At 46.4% G+C, this 17,742-nt stretch overlaps 1 protein-coding gene across 4 annotated transcripts in view; it reads right to left on the bottom strand.

Moving 5' to 3' along the window:
- The window catches only part of LOC309559451 (class I histocompatibility antigen, F10 alpha chain-like), a 751,751-nt gene that overhangs the window by 463,394 nt on the left and 270,615 nt on the right, over positions 1-17,742 (bottom strand). For 2 of the 4 annotated variants that reach the window (XM_082262721.1, XM_082262720.1), the window contains exons 4-5: positions 14,354-14,632; positions 5,778-5,876 (exon numbers count right to left, since the gene is read on the bottom strand). The exons of the other annotated variants lie outside the window; for them this stretch is intronic. In XM_082262721.1, coding sequence (XP_082118847.1) covers positions 5,778-5,876; positions 14,354-14,632 — 378 coding nt within the window. The remainder of the gene's footprint in view (positions 1-5,777; positions 5,877-14,353; positions 14,633-17,742) is intronic. 4 annotated transcript variants of the gene reach the window in all.

The following is a 17,742-nucleotide window of genomic DNA, read 5'->3' as shown; positions in this document are numbered from 1 at the left end:
TTGCACCAGAGGAATTTTTTTTTTTTCAAATATTTTATTTTAGAAAAGGAACCACAGTTGAGAAACAAGCTGAAACACGTTCCATACAGATATTTGTAACTGAAATTGCATAACACAGATAGGTGAACAATAACATCACATCGAAATACACAGGATGACCCGATATAATCCAATAACCAACCCTGGATTCGGGGAAGGTGCGGGCACCTCCACCCTAAGCCATGAATGACCAGGCCCCACACAACTATGCGAGGAAACCGTATTATATGAGAAAGGAAGAACCGTTCCCAACCGCAGCTCCCTACTTTTTTCTAAGAGAAAGAAAAGGAAAAAGAGAACGGGGTCCCAGACGGGACCACAAACAAATACCACAAAAAGGGATAATGGAGGAAAGAGGGCGAGAAAAAGGACAAGGGGGGGGGAAGGGGGGTGAGAGGGCCAGATGGGGAAACTCCCCGCATGGACGAACCCACGGGCACACCCGGAGCAATAATCAACCGCAAATCAGAGACCTGCCCTTGTCGGATAGCACAAAGGCATTCCAGAAACCCCAAATCTGAGTATATCGTTCCCTGCGATGCTGCCTCGTGAGGGTGAGGTCCTCCATCCTGTTTATATCCTCCATCCTGCGCATACAGTCCCCAATAGTCGGTACTCCTGTCGTCTTCCAAAGTACCGGAATGCAAGCCTTCGCGGCGCTCAGAACATGAGGGATAATTGATTTTTTGCACTTCGAGATAGGCATAGGGGAAACCTGGAGCAGGAAGAATTCCGGGGTATCCGGGATCTCCCGATCCGACAATTCCCCCAAAAGGGCCCGGACGTCCCGCCAGAAGGGGCGTATTCGAGGACAGGACCAAAAGACATGGAGCATGGTGCCTACTTCACCCTGGCACCGCCAGCAGAGGTTCGACGTGCCGGGGTAGAATTTGCCCAAAAGAGAGGGGACCCGATACCACCGGGTGAGAATTTTATAATTTAACTCCTGCAATTTCGCGCAGGTCGGAGTCTTCAAAGCCAGGGTATACACCTTGAGGCGCTGCGCCGGAGTAAGGTGCAGCCGTAGATCCCGTTCCCACTTGACCAGCCCCGGCAGGACATAGTCTTCCCCCGGGGAGATCAGCAGGCTGTACGATTTAGACAGCGTGCCCGGTAGGTTCCCGCTCCCCACGCAGTATTCCTCAAACGGAGTGAGATCTCTGGAGAAAGAAGATGGATCCGGCAGGGAGCGAAGATAGTGGTGTACTTGGGCTGCATGCCAGAATCCCAGCACAAAGGGGCCGCTAGGCGACATCAGCTCCTCTATCGTTGGCCACCGAGACCCCCTGAGGAAGTGAGTGGCTTGGGAAACGCCCCGGGACATCAGTCCGCGAAATGCCGCTTCCTTCAGCCCCAGGGAGAACTCCGGGTTCCCCAGAACCGGGTAAAGCGGGGACGTCTGTGTGGAAATGGAGGGGTGGGATAAAGCGCGACGAACTGTCGCAAGCGTCACGCCTATCGTCGGGTGTTCTCGAAGGTCCCGTGGCAGGTCCCCCCTGATCCATACCAGAGGAATTTTTTATTCCGGCTGGAAGGCCTGCCTTGGTTCCTCACATGGCACCATTGCACTTTCCCCACTTCCCCTTCCCCACCTCTTTGTTTGTCTGTCTTTTTCTTTGGAGTCCGTCACCTGCACTGTCACCTTTGTTTTCTTTTTTGCACGACTGGAGGGTGTGGGTCCTCGGGCCCTGCCTTGAGTCTTGGGAGGGGGTGGATATGGCCTTCTGGCTTAGTACGCCCTCTCTCATGGGGTCTCCCTTCGGGGGAGCTCCACTTAGTACTTGGGGTGGGCTGTTTCGGCAGTCCCCCTGAAGAACGGGGTCAGTTTGGTTTCGGCCGACTGACCACAAGTACCTTAAATCCCTGTCAGGAGTCTTGCGCCCCGGGGGATCGAGACCATACGTTTGTCGCACACCCTGTGCTTTTTTGTGTTCTCACTTTGTGTGTGTGCACTTTTTATGCACCGGGTGGAGTCTTTTGAGTGTGTTCCACACGCTACGGGCTTAAGAAAAAAAAAAAAAAAAAAACTGGGAGTACAGCTATCGCTATAGTTTTGACACTCCAATGCTGGACCTTCAGGTTCTCAGATATACAATCTGCAGAGTTGTATGCAGACACTCTCTATGTCCCTCCTCTCCACTTGTTCAGTCATGGAAGACTTTGTATAATATGAACCCATTCACAAACTACAAAGTTTTCTGTGAATGGAGAGTGGAGAGGAGGGGTGGGCACACAGCAACTGCATCTCTCCTGCCAGAGCGCTTCCAGTATAGTGATAGCTGTACTCCCGGCACTCACTGCAACTGCAAATCATAAAGAAAAAAGATAAGTCCATGTGGTGGCATACAACTTGTTGGACCTAACCCCTTGTAAGTCAGCAGATTTTAAAAATCCTTCAATATGTGAACCTTTCTTGATGTACACATTAATTATCTATTAATCTGGTCGGGTCCCCATTTCATAAAGCAGGTTCCTGTTCTAAGCCTCAGATTAACTTTATTTGGCTCAGAGATTCTCAAACTCCTTACTAAACTGTTAGGGCTCATTTACACTTCTGTCACCCTCTGAAGAATGATCCACAGTGGAATGCTTTTCAGAGGGCATCTGACAGGTGGATATGAGGTGTTCTGTTTTAACCCAGAGCCTGCACCACTGTACCAAAACTGTGTGCAATGTACAGAGTTGCAGGGTTGTGTCATTACCTTCAATGTGTTGTGAGGAGGGATAATTTTTTGCTATGCCCATGATGCAAAGCACTGTGGCTGCCGCATGTGTACATGCCCCCTCCAGCCATTGTGTTAGAATAAAGGGGCGGTCAGGGAGTGGTAAAAACACTGCTCAACAGCCTGGTATTACTGCCTGCTGGCCCCAAGTATATAGAAGGCCTTATATAACCAGTAAGGCTGGGATCACACTGGTGTGAATTGGATGCAGGTTTCCTCACATCCAATTCCCATGATAGGAGAGTGTGACCGGCTCTCTATGGCGCCGGTTCCCACATCTCCGGGGCGGCTGCGGAGCGGATTGCACAGGAGTCCTGTGTGTCTTTGGCTTCATTTCAGATCCGAATTCAGGCAAAAATTGAGGCCTGATTCATCCCTGAAATGGAGAACAGGGACGCCCCCGGACCCCTGCTGTGAGCCGCATCCGTATTAAGTGTGAACCCGGCCTTAATGAAGCTTTCATAGTCACATTCTGGCTTTCTTTTTCCTATCTCTAATGACTTTGTGTTGGCCACCAATTTTATTACCTGCCTAACTGGCCAATAAGAAGGCATGGGATGGGAAGGCAGTGGGCGGGGCATGACTACAGAATCTGCTGTGACAGGGCGCTACAAGTCTTAGGAGACTCAGGAGCTCTAATGATATTCAAATGGTGCAAAGACCTAAAGGATCCCGTACTATAAACTAAGGACCAATTTAATGAGATTTACTTCAAAAAATGGTTACTGGTTCCTGGATTTAATGGGAACATTTCAGGATGGGATATGGGAGCTTCCATTACTGAAATCCCCAGGGGTGACATCCTTATCCTTGCTTTACTGCTTAGTGCTTCACTAAACTTATAAAATACAGCCAGCTTAGGGGTTGATTTACTAAACCCGGAGAATGCATATTTTAGTGCAGCTGTGAATGGTAGCCAATCAGCTTCTAACTTCAGCTTGTTCAATTAACCACTTCAGCTCTGGAAGAAATACCCTCCCCCTTCATGACCAGGCCATTTTTTGTGATACGGCACTGCGATATTTTAAAAATTGCGCGGTCATGCGACACTGTACCCAAATACAATTTTTGTCCTTTTTCCCCACAAATAGAGCTTTTTTTGGTGGTATTTGATCACCTCTGAACATTTTTTTATGCGCTATAAACAAAATAAGACCGACGATTTTGAAAAAACAAAATTATTTTCTGCTATAAAACATATTCAATAAAAAAATATAAAAAATCTAATTTCTGCATCATTTTAGGCCAATATGTATTCTGCTACATGTTTATGGTAAAAAGAAAAATCCAAATAAGTGTATATTGATTGATTTGTGTCTACAAACTATGGGATATATTTATGGAATTTTTATTTATTTTTTTACTAGTAATGGCGGTGATCTGCGACTTATAGTGGAACTGCAATATTGCGGTGGACAAATCAGACACTGACTGGCACTTTTTTGGGAACCAGTGACACTAATACAGTGATCAGTGCTAAAAATATGCACTGTCACTGTACTAATGTCACTGACTGGAAAGGTGTTAACATCGGGGGCGATCAAAAGGTTAAGTGTGTGCCTAGCCAGTGTTTGTGTACTGTGTGGGAGGCGCTTTTACTAGGGGAAGACCTGGATCCATGTCCATGCCTTCCCTACTGACAGAACGACAATCTGCCTTATTTTCATAGGCAGACTTCTGTTTGCCTCTGTACCAAGAAACCGGCAGGTGACAGCAGACATCAAGTCCGCGGTACCCGCTGATCAGCTCCCGCTAAGGATTCTCAGTTGAAACCGTCACTAATTGTCCACATACTTACATACAATTGTAGCTTAAAACCAGCCAGATCTCCCTTTTGTTATCTCATGTCTATAGGCAGACAGTCACAAGTCCTGAGTTTACACACAAACTGTACAAAGCATATTACAGACTGACATCCAATGGGGGATTTACTAAAACTGCTGCACCCAGAATCTGGTGCAGCTGTGCATAATAACCAAATCCAATCAGCTTCTAACTTCAGCTTGTTCAGTTAAGCTTTGGCAGTAAAAAGTGGAAGCGGATTGGATTCTATGCAGAGCTGCACCAGATTTTCACTCTCCAGTTTTTGTAAATAACCCCCAGTGTGTAAATCCTACATACTGCATAGCAGTAAATAAAATCTCCCCCCTCCTTATATTTCCATTTTGTCTTTATCCCTCCCCTGCCCCGTGTATTATTTACCCTCATTTGTATCCTCTTTGACATGACCTATACAGAGCAGTACACATTAGAAATGGATGTAAACCTTCACATATACCAAGTGAAGTGATTAGCCTCAGATGATACACAGATGAATCCAACCCCCTATATCAAAAAGGCAGATTGTGTTAAAAATCTTTTTTCTCTGTCAGCAGCACAGAGGAGGGGGCGGAGAGGCTGCAGTTACAGTATGTGAGAGCTGATTGGAGGAAAGGAACACACACCCCCCTGCACACAGCAGAACTGTGTTCTGAATAGATAAGTCATTTGCTGAGCTCTCCCTCCCCTCACAGATGTATCTCATGTGTCAGGAAAACTTCTCTAAGTATCTATAAAATAAAAAAAAGAGTGTCAGAAACACTTGTCAGAAGTGACTCATGCTCAGAGGAACAAAGCACCAGAGAGAAATGACACTTAGAGCTTTGGAAAGAGATAAGTAAACACTGCAGTTATATGTGCTTTGCTCAAATTCCATGACTGGGGTTTACAACTACTATAAGGTATGAATGGTTCTTTATATAAAATGTACACATGGAAAAATGAGGCTACACCCCTTGACACTTATTATGATATGTATGGGATCCTTGTCTTTCAAAGAAAGACTGTTTGATTGGGCAATGTAATGTAATTGCAATTCTAATTAATCTGGAAAGTACTAACTGTATGGTGAATGCTGAGAGTATATTGTATATTAATATGAAACTCAATAAAAAGTTTACCTGTTAAAAAATAAATAAAATCTATTGTGAGTGACTGTGCAGATACAAATTATTATTTACTAATCCTTATACTTACTTATCCAAACAACAACTGTGATAATTGCAGCAAGAAGAACAATGATTCCAATAACAGCACCAATGATCACTCCGAGTGAGAGGCCATTGCCTGGTGGATCTGACAGAGATAAACATAAAGAGAAGATGAGATATTAGAGAGATTTGGGATTCTTGTATATAAATCGGTGGTCTCCAAACTGTGCCCCCTTGCTTGCCTTTATCTGGCCCTTGGGGCACTTTTCCTTCCACTGATACCAGCAATGGGGTACAATTCCACATTATAGTCCCACTAAAACCAATTATAGGTCACTATTCCTTCCAATGACACCAACAATGGGGCACTATTCCTCCCATTAATACTAATGATGGGGCACTATTCCTTCCAATGACACCAATGGCAGGGCTATATTCCTCTCCCTAATACCAAAGGTGCACTGTTTACTCCCACTGGTGCCAGGACAATTTTTACTCCTAATGGCCACAGTCCGACCCCCCTAAAGTCTGATGAACAGTAAACTGGCACCTTATTTAGAAAGTTTGGCAACCCCCCAATATAAATTATTGATTTTTCAAAATTATGAAAAGTATTGGCCACCTTAAAATGAATTATTCCTGCACAATATAAAACTGTATGTAAAATGTAAAACTGGATTAAGGAACTAATAAATACAAATTACAGGCTAAATTATTATGGGGGGGTTTCAATTCAAGTTTATTAAAAATATAGAAGACTGAAGCTGCTATGAAATGAGTGAAGAAGAGAAGACAGATATTTCCCAATACCCTCCTATACAGCGCTGTGTGATGTGTATAGACGGAGTGTACACACATAAGAGAAAACAGGAAGGTAAGAAACTTTTATGCAGAAGAGACACACTATGGAGTCTCTGTATGAAAAAAATTGCTGTGCGGATGTCTTAAGCATTCACACAGGTTCAAGGAACAATCGCTGTATTTTTTGTCTCCTATGATCATCAGCTCCATCTAGTGGACATAACGGAATTTTTGTAAAATCTTACCGTAAAATTCCTTTCTCTGAGTCCTCCGACAGTCGCCGCCTCCTCTAAGTCATCACTATTGGGTATTGACTTCCGCTCCACAGGAGTAGCTAGGCATAAGACTTAGTCAAAAGAACAAAAGCATTTAGCATAGACACACCCATGGGGGCTGTCCCACTGGTCAATACCCCCCTACAGTGATCCCTCCCAACTCAGTTTGGTAGAATAGCAGTAGGTGCACAAGAAAAAACCCCAAAAGAGGGGCGGGGGTGGCGACTGTCGGAGGACTCAGAGAAAGGAATTTTACGGTAAGATTTTACAAAAATTCAGTTTTCTCTTACGTCCTCCGACAGACGCCGCCTCCTCTAAGTCATCACTATAGGGATGTCCCAAAGCAGTGTAGACATGAGGGGTGGGAGACGCAACCGTAGAAAAAGGCAACGCAGTACCCACATCAGAGAAAGGAACCTTACACGCACAGTAAGAGAACCTTCTGGGCAATAGAAAAGGCTCAACAGGAGCAACCACCCAGGAAAACAAATATCCAGGGGATAAACACCCCAACAGCCAGGAACCCACAAAAAAACAAGGGTCCCCTATGGCACTGCCGCACTGAGAGCTTTGCGGCCAAAGGAGGCATCAGCTGATGCCAGAACATCCACCTTATAGACTTTGGAAAAGGTGTGCACCGACGACCATTTTGCAGCCTTGCACACCTGGGCCACCGAGGCTCGATGCCAGTAGGCCCAGGACGTACTCAAATATCTGGTAGAGTGCGCCCAAATAGGGAAGGGTGGAACCCGTTCCTTCAAAGCATAGGCCTGTTCAATGGTCTGTCTGATCCATTTGGCAATGGTCGCTGCCGACGCAGCGTTGCCCTTCCGAGGTCCCTCAGGAAGGACAAAGAGGGAATCTGATTTCCGAAAGGATTCAGTGGACGACAGGTAAACCTTGATTGCCCGGACCACATCCAAGGAATGCAAGGCAACCTCCTTAGGATGCTTCGGCTTCGCACAGAGCGAAGGCAAAACAATGACCTCATTAAGGTGGAACTCAGAGACCACCTTAGGGAGAAAAGAGGAATGAGGTCGCAAGACCACCTTATCCTTGTGAATCACCAAGTAAGGAGAGCGGCAAGACAACGCCGCCAACTCCGACACCCTGCGAGCCAAAGTGATCGCCACTAAAAAAGGAACTTTCTTAGACAGCAGAGGTAACGATATCTCCTGGATGTTTTCAAAGGGAGAACGCTGTAACGCAGACAGAACTAAATTCAAGTCCCATGGAGGTAAAGGCTCCCTCCGGGGAGGGGCCAAATGTCGCACACCTTGAATAAAGGTGCGAATCAAGGAATGAGACGCCACAGGGCGTTGGAAAAGAATAGCCAGTGCAGATACCTGGCCCTTTATCGTGGCCAGCGCCAAGCACTGGTCCACACCAGTCTGGAGAAAAGCCAACACTCTCGACACCGAGTACGAGCGAGGGGAGAACCCCCTGGACTCACACCGGCGAAATAAGCTTTCCAGGTACGGTAATAGATTTTACCAGAAGAGGATTTCCTAGCCTTGATTAGAGTAGGAATGACCTCTGAGGAGAGACCCCTATCTCTCAGGACCTGGGTCTCAACAGCCAGACCGTTAAAGTCAGCGACTGTAAAGCAGGATGGAAGATCAGTCCCTGAGACAGTAGATCTTCCCGCATTGGCAGCCACCAAGGAGGCGCCACTGCCAGGTGAACAACGTTGGCGTACCAGGACTGGCACCACCAGTCCGGCGCTACCAGAATCACCAAGTGCGGTTCCGAGGCTAACCTGCGAAGGAACCTGGACAACAACTGAATCGGAGGAAAGGCATACATCAGACGATACTGATGCCAAGGGGTCACCAACGCATCCGAGGCGTCTGCCAGAGGATCGCGCGTTCTTGCCACGAACCTTTCCACCTTGTGGTTTAGCCGGGACGCGAACAGATCCACGTCCGGGGATCCCCACTTCACAAACAGCATTTGGAAGACCTCCGGGTGCAGGGACCATTCCCCCCTTGTCCAGGGTCTGACGGCTCAGATAGTCGGCCTGCCAGTTCTCCACACCCGGAATGTAAACTGCTGAAATCGCTGGGACATGAGTCTCGGCCCAAGACAGAATGTCGGTCACCTCCCGGGCCGCCCGGGCACTCCTGGTGCCTCCTAGGTGGTTGATGTAAGCCACCGAGGTAGCATTGTCCGTCTGTATCCGAACAGGACGGCCCGAAGTCGGTCCAACCACTGGAAGAGACAAAGTTTGATCGCTCTCAATTCCAAAATGTTGATCGGAAGGGAGGATTCCTCCTCCGACCAAGTGCCCTGGGCAGATAGGTTGCCCAGGACTCCACCCCAGCCCGACAGGCTGGCATCCGTGGTAATCACTGTCCACAGTAACGGACGGAAGGATTTCCCTTCTGATACAGCCGGGGACTGGAGCCACCACAGAAGATACATTCTGGTCCGGCGACTCAAAGAGACACTCAGATCCAAAGGACTGAGGTAGTCTGTCCCACCTGGCCAGGATCTCCGCTTGAAGAGACCTTGTGTGATACTGAGCGAAGGGTATCGCCTCGAAGGCCGATACCATCAACCCTAGGGTCCTGAGTGACGAGGATGGTTTGTCCCTGAGGGACCTGATCTCGTCTTGTAAGGTCCGGAGCTTGTCCTCCGGCAAGAACACCTTTGTCTGAGCAGAGTCCAGGATCATTTACAGATAGGGAAGACAAACCCAAGGAGACAAGGACGACTTCTGTACGTTGATGGTCCATCCGAACTCCTGGAGCGTCTGTACCGTGGTAAACAGATCGCGCAGTAGGTTCTGGCTGACACTCGATCTTAAGAGGAGATCGTCCAGATACCCCAAGACCGCAATGCCCTGTGCCCTTAGCAGGCCTTGAACAGGTGCCAGCACTTTGGTAAAGACCCTTGGAGCCGAAGCGAGACCGAAAGGTAATGCCACAAACTGATAGTGGTCCTCCGCGATAGCGAACCGAAGGTACCTCTGGTGACCCTCGAAAATGGGGATGTGTAGGTACGCATTCTTCAGGTCTATAGAGGCCAGGAATTCCCCTAGGCTCAGGGAGGCCACCACCGAGCAGAGAGAATCCATACGGAACTTCCAAAACGCGCATGAAGCGGTTCAGCGCTTTCAGGTCCAGAATAGGACATACCTTGCCCTCCTTTCTGGGCACAGTGAACAGTTTGGAATAAAACCCCCGAAACCTGTCCCGATGAGGCACCGGGACAATCACTCCCTGAGCAAGGAGGTCCTGCACCGCTTAATGCAGGTCCTGCAGGCGCCCTGGGGTTAAATGAAGATTTGAGGGAAAAAATCTGTCCGCCGGCCGGGAAAGGAATTCGATCTTGTACCCTGATCGAATGATTTCCTGAACCCACCTGTCCGGAATGCGGAGCAGCCAAGGTTGGAGGAAACCGTGCAAACGTCCCCCCACCCCAGAAATGGGTGAGGGCACCCCTTCAGGCAGAGGCGGATTGACCCACCGCACCGGCATTGCCGGATTTCTGCTTGCCCCCCCAGGGCTTCTTCTGGCTACCTTGGCCCTTGAAGGGCTTGCCCTTGGTTTGATTCCTAAAGGCACGAAAGGACCCTTGATTGGGTCGAGAGGCAGAACCCCGCTTGCCACGAAAGGACTTGTGTTTCGGGTTCTGGGGCAGCATCGTGCTCTTGCCCCCCGTGATGCCTTTTACCAAGGTATCCAACGCCTCACCAAAAAGGCGAGAACCTGCATAGGGAAAATCAGCAACTGTCTTCCGTGATGTCTGGTCAGCCGACCAGCTCTTCAGCCAGATCAGTTGACGGTTAAGCACCGCGACACTCGACAGGCGTGCGGCCAGAGGGGCCTCATTCAAGGCGGCATCGCACAAATACATGACTCCTTGATGAATTTGATCCACCATAGCCAGCGTGGCAGGTGGGGCAGAATCAGACGCGAGGTTGCGTCTAAGCACCTTAGTCCAATCCACCACCGCCTGAGCCACCAGGACGGACGCGAAAATAGGTTTGAGCAAGGAACCCGCCAATATGTAGGAATGGCGGGCAAGAGACTCCAACCTGTCCGTGGGATCCCGGAACACCGGGGTGTCCTCAATGGGAATCAAGGTAGCCTTGTTTAAGACGGCCACAGTGTGATCCACCTGTGGAGGCACACACCAGCGCGTGTCAGTAGCCGGCGCAAAGGGATAAAGCAGCTTAAACCGACTAGGTACCGCGAATGGACGTTTTAAATTGCGCCACAGTTCATTCACAGTGTAATGAAATTCAGCGGGGCAGGGAAAAACCTGCGCCGACTTGTGGGTCCTATGTGTACCAAATGATGACACAACGCCCGGAGGAGTGGGCTCATCCTCCAAATGAAGTGTCTCTTTCACAGAAGAGATCAACTCATCCATAGTTGCGCGTTCTTCAGGCGACCCCGGGGGAGAATCATCAACCCCCTCCACCTCCGTCTCCCCCTCAGACCCCAGAGGGTCCAGGGATGAGCGAGACCCTGAAAAGGGCATGCCCGCCACAGCAGCCACATCACCATCTGAATCAGAGGAGAAAGATAATCTAGGCCTTTTCCTAGCAGCTCGTTCAGCCATCAGCACCTCCATTTTGGACACTAAAGACGCCACTACGGAGGCCAAATCAGGTATAACAGGGGGTACAGCAGGACTGGGGTCCCCCACCAGGGCTGGAGGGAATTTGCTGTCCTGAGATTCCATTGCCCAAGTTACAGTAAAAAAGTACAAGAAAAGGTACTGGCCCTTTAAGATCGCTGCGGAGTGCGCAGCCCACCGCTATATGCACAGTGAACAAAGACCCCCAAAAGGAGACAAAACTGAGCCAGGAAGGACAAAACAAGGAGCTATGGAAGAGACAGTCTGCAGAGCCCCCACAGAGTGTTACCACATCGATCGCTGCTTCAGAGGAAAAGGAAGTGAGGTCATCAGATGCTGAACTATAAGCTGCAAGACCCAGGGAAAATGGCTGCCCATAGAACTGAATGGGAGACTTCGGCAAAATGGTTGCAGAACATGTGCTCGGAACGATCGTTCTGCCACACACAAGATGGCGCCGGATGGCGCCAAAACAGCATGTAGTTAAGCCCACAGTGAAGCCAGACATGCTTGCCCATACCTAAAATGGTGGACCATGCGGTTTTTACCAGCTGCGGCCACCACACACACAGTCTGAACCCCCAAAACACCACAGTGACACAGGGGAAGGGGTCCCCAAAACCACACAGCACCGCAGCGCATGTAAAAAGGAGACCCCCGCAGGGATCGCATCAGGGAGCCCCACACAGGCACAGACATGGGGAATACACAGCAACACAGGACTGCCACCCCAGATAAAGGCCCCACACAGAAAGTACTTACCTGTACCGGATGGCGTGGGGTGCCTCTAAGAACGGAAAGCCGCTGTCCTCATCTGACAGGGAATGCCGTTAGCCAAGGACTGGACACTGCAGCACCGCAGATGTGTCCAGTGAGGTAGCCACCTCACAGGCTGCATCCCTGCTGCGAGCAGGGATGGGTCATTCATAATGCCAGGACAAACACATGGCTGAATGCTCGATGGCGGGCTGGGAGTCCCTCTGACCCTCTGCCCTGGAGAACCAGGGCGGTCAGTCCGAATCCCAGCTCCGCAAGAATCCATCTTCATCCGAAGATCCGACTAAAACTAAAGCTGACAAAATAAACAGCTAGTAAATCAAAGAAAAAACTGACATTTTCAAAGAAAATCAAAGAAAGAAAATTTGAAAGGCTGAGACTGTAGCCCCAGCACAGGGAAGCCTAACTACTCCCGACGCTAGGCAGAAACAAACTGAGTTGGGAGGGAGCACTGCAGGCGGGTATTGGCCAGTGGGACAGCCCCCATGGGTGTGTCTATGCTAAATGCTTTTGTTCTTTTGACTAAGTCTTATGCCTAGCTACTCCTGCGGAGCAGAAGTCAATACCCAATAGTGATGACTTAGAGGAGGCGGCGACTGTCGGAGGACGTAAGAGAAAATGCATATTTTTTGTTATTGAGCTATTTCTGATAAATATTATAATATGGCCACTAGACGGAGCTGATGATCATAGGAGATAATTATATTGCAAACAATACTGTGATCATTTCTTATGCAAGTGTGACAATTTTTTTTAATACATAGTTACATAGTTAGTCAGGTTGAAAAAAGACACAATTTCATCTAGTTCAAACAATAAAAAAAAAAAAAAAACACAACCATACAATCCCATATACACAATCCCACACCCACATTTGATCCAGAGGAAGGCGAAAAACCCAGCAAAGCATGATCCAATTTGCTACAGCAGGGGAAAAAATTCCTTCCTGATCCCCCGAGAGGCAATTGGATATTCCCTGGATCAACTTTACCTATAAAATATTAGTACCCGGTTATAATATGTACACCCAGGAAAGAATCCAGGCCTTTTTTAAAGCAATTTACTGAGCTGGCCAGAACCACCTCTGGAGGGAGTCTATTCCACATTTTCACAGCTCTTACGGTGAAGAATACTTTCCGTATTTGGAGATGAAATCTTTTTCCTCTAGAAGTAAAGAGTGCCCCCTTGTCCTCTGGGATGACCTTAAAGTGAATAACTCAACACCAAATTCACTATATGGACCCCTTATGTATTTATACATGTTGATCATATCCGCCCTTAATTTCCTCTTCTCAAGAGAGAATACATTCAGTTCCTCCAATCTTTTCTCATAGCGGAGCTCCTCCATGCCCCTTATCAGTTTGGTTGCCCTTCTCTGCACTTTCTCCAGTTCCCCGATATCCTTTTTAAGAACTGGTGCCCAAAATTGAACTGCATATTTCAGATGAGGTCTTACTAATGATTTGTACAGGGGAAAAATGATATCTCGCTCTCTGGAGTCCATGCCTCTGTTAATACAAGAAAGGACTTTGCTTGCTTTGGAAACAACAGCTTGGCATTGCATGGTATTATTAAGCTTATGACCTACCAGAACACCCAGATCCTTCTCCGCTATGGATTCCCCCAGTTCTACTCCCCCTAGTATGTATGATGCATGCATATTCTTAGTCCCCAAGTGCATACATTTACATTTATCAACATTAAACCTCATTTGCCACATATCTGCCCAATAAAACAGTGCATTGAGGTTGGCTTGTAAGTTGGAAACATCCTGTAAGGAAGTTATTCCACTGCATAGCTTGGTGTCATCAAGACACCGCATAGACACATCCTATCTGCAATATAAAACCTTCCAATTTGGACTTTTAAGAAAAGGACTACAGTTTTGCTTCAAGTGCAGTAACTCATAGCAACCAATCAAAATATACTTTGCTAAAGTCACACTATTATAAGATGGATTCTGATTGGTTGCTATGAGTTAGTGCACTCAAGGATAGAAAATGTCTATTTCTGCAAGTAGTACTGGGAAGGGAGTGGGACTGCTGTGTGTGAAAATAAAATGTTTTTCTATTTCAATATTAGAAAAGAAAATTTATGTCACATGGAAAAAGAAAATCTTTTCAGTTGTACTCTTTCCCCCTCTTCCAGGTTTCATGTATTCTCTGTAAATATCACTCACCCCATATCACACGGAGAGTCTCATCCCCCAGACTGCTGTGCTCCACATGACAGGAGTAAGTGTCTCCCTCCTTGGTTGGCACTTCCACACTGACTCTGATCTGATAGGTGCCATCAGGATGGGGGAGAATTGGACTCATTTCATCTGAAGGAACATCATCCTCCCCATTCCTCACCCACTTCACATCCACAGGTCGGGGGTGAAATCCGTACGCCAGGCACTGAAGTCTGGTCACATCATCCGACTGACGATGACCCCACACCTTCACCTCTGGGCGCACTGAGAGAGAGAAAGAGAAAATAACATTCTGCTGGTTGTACAGGAGGTCACATCTTCTGATCAGTTTCATATGAAGATTATATAAATATGGTTACTTCCCTGGGATAGATCCGTGTAAATTAGGATGATCCTAGCCAACCGTACAGTGAAAAGGATAAAAAAAAGCATAAAACCAATTCCTTTTCCTCATACAGTCATCAGTGTGAAGGTGTGACAAGTGAAATGTATGTAATGGATAAATGAATGTGAATGGTATAGGAAGCGGCATGTGACATCACCTATTAGAATTATACTTTACAAAGAAGTAAATCTAACATGTACTTATATTTAGAATTATGTATTTACATCAAACATATTTGTCCATTACATATGCAAGCTGTGCTTCCGGCTTAATAAGGATGAAACCCAGAATATGAACTCATCTGGGATTCGATCATTTCCTGAATCCAGAAACAAATATTTCATCCCTTGGATAAACTCTGCAAAAAAAAATGTCCAGGTAGACTCCTCCCACAAACACCCAAATGTGACCTAATGGGTGAGATTAGCAATCCTACCAGATGAAGAAATCCACAATGATTACTCAAGAGCCAGACAAACATTGGGAAAGTCATGTCATGTTAGACTTGGTGAGATAATCATATAAAATAATTCATGGGGTCTGATATGCTTTCCACATTCTAATGTATAATAGAATATCAGACCCCCAATGTCTCTCTGTGTGCACCAAACAATACCAGACCAAGGCTGACCTAACCCCCCTGCTATGGTAATGTCCCTATAATGGTGGATGTATACAGAGCAGTGTGTAAAGCTTAGTGGATTCATTTATTAAAGGTATAGAGGCTGATCACCTGGCAAAGTCAAAGTTTATTCTTCAAAGTTTAAGTAGAACTAAAAAGTTAAAATGTATTTTTTCATTTGGATAGCGTAAGGGAGGGTTTGACCCCCTCTCAGGGTTTTGCTATGTGTGTCCCATTGGGGGAAGTTTTTCTTCACTTCCTGTCCCATAGCCAAAACAGGAAGTGAGAGAAAATCCCTTCAAAGGGAGGATCTCCCTCATTGTCACCTGATCTAGTGTTCCCATTGGAAGATTTATTCTCCATTCCTGTTCTGATGACAACCCAAAATTTGGGGGTTTTCTTTCACTCTTGGTTCATAGTTGTCATCTGAACAACTACAGAGAGTGAATCTCCCTAACACAGCGCACAAACAGCAATTAAAACCTGACAGGGGTTCTAATCCACTTCCACTCTATCCAAAACTAAATCAAAATGTTGTCTTTAGTTATACTTTAATGGTAATAAATAAGATGAAACTGTGATCTCTCTTTTAGGGTCCTTTCACACAGGCTTTCCAACAGACGGACTCCGTTTTGCTCAGCGGGGATCAATCCGCCGATCCCCCGCAAAGCAGGAGGATGACAGGTCCATCTCCACTCTCTGTGCGGAGACGGACCTGTCAGATCCCCACTCTCCTCTATGGGAGATCGGATGAAAATGGACCGCCTGTCTGTTTTCATCCGATCTGATCCTCCAGACAGATGGAAAATAGGGTTTCCATCCTTCCGGATTTCACGGACAGGATCAGATTGGAGAGCAGTGGGTGTCAGCAGGCATGTCACCGCTGACATTCGCTGCCCCATAGGGGTGCATGGAGCATCCGATCAGGTCCACCTGAATAAAAACTGACAGTTGGACCGGATCAGAAAAACCCATGTGAAAGGACCCTGAGACTTTGTTCACATAGACGTGTGTTTTCCAGAAGGACATGCAGGTTCCTGCTAGCGGAATTTTCCATAAAACATGGATCAGTTTAGATGTATTTATCCATTGCATTTATCCCTTTTACTGTACGTCTATCGCATTGCAGACTGACTACACATTCTAGGGCTGCAACTAACGATTGTTTTCATAATCCATTAGTTGGCCAATTATTGTTTTGATTAATCAGATAATACCCTTTAAAAAAGTGTGATGTATGTTTTAGTTAATAAGTAAAGTTTTTTAAAAAAAGGCAATTTATTTTTAAATATCTATATGCAGTGGTAATCATAAATAACGAACCACAGTAATACCTTGGTTTGCAAGTAACCTGGATTACAAGCGTTATGAAAGGCGAGCAACGTTTTTTCTTTTTACATTTTGCCTGGATATATACGAGCGCTGTCCTGATATAAGAGCAGTATTAGACTCACAATGATAAAGTGGTTTAGTACAGTATTAGCATGTCACCCCCTCTGTTACATAACATTATGTGTCCCTGTGTCTGTACATAAAAGATGCTGATTTCTACTGTATCAGAGCGTCTCCCGGCGCTCACGTGACTCCTTGGCTCTCTGCTCTCCCCAGCGGGCTGGGCTAAGCACTCCCGATAACGTCCGGGGAGGAAAGAAGCAGAGAGCCAAGTGAACATCACGTGAGCACCGGGAGACGCTCTGATACAGTAGAAATCAGCATCTTTTATATACAGTACAGACACAGGGACACATAATGTTATGTAACAGAGGGGATGGCATGCTTATAATATACATTGCTGTACTTTAGATATGATAGCAGCATATCTTTATTTATACCAATAAATGGTCGTGGAACGAATCATCTGTGTTTCCATTATTTCTTATGGGAAAATTTGCTTTGATATACGAGTGCTTTGGATTACAAGCATGTTTCTGGAACGAATTATACTCACAATCCAACAGAATAACAGACAGAAGAGATATACTGTATATACTATTAGGGGTTGGATCTGGTAAATATCATCAGACTCAGAGATCAAATTTTTTATTTAAAGAGGAAAAAAATGAAAGAGTGTTTTATCGATTTTCAGACAAACCTGTGATATATTATCTATGACATATATTGTGATATATTATCTATGACATGTATTGTCATAGGCTGGGAGATTGATAAAAGCTCCCTGCACCCACTGTCACTTATGCTGCCCATACAGAAACAATGTCTTCCTGCAAAAAAAATTTTAATTTTAAGAACGTTCGTTCAATTTTCTAATCGTTAGTGGGGTCAAATTGATGTTCGTTTTCAACCACAGTGATGGGGAAATTGGAAGGAGCAGAATAGAAAACTTCTTGGTCAAAGGAATTATCAGAC

The sequence above is a fragment of the Pelophylax lessonae genome, assembly GCF_965119305.1.
Source record: "Pelophylax lessonae genome assembly, chromosome: 7".
NCBI lineage: Eukaryota > Metazoa > Chordata > Amphibia > Anura > Ranidae > Pelophylax > Pelophylax lessonae.
Note: the sequence above shows the minus strand (reverse complement) of the source record. Positions and strands in the feature narration are given on the sequence as shown.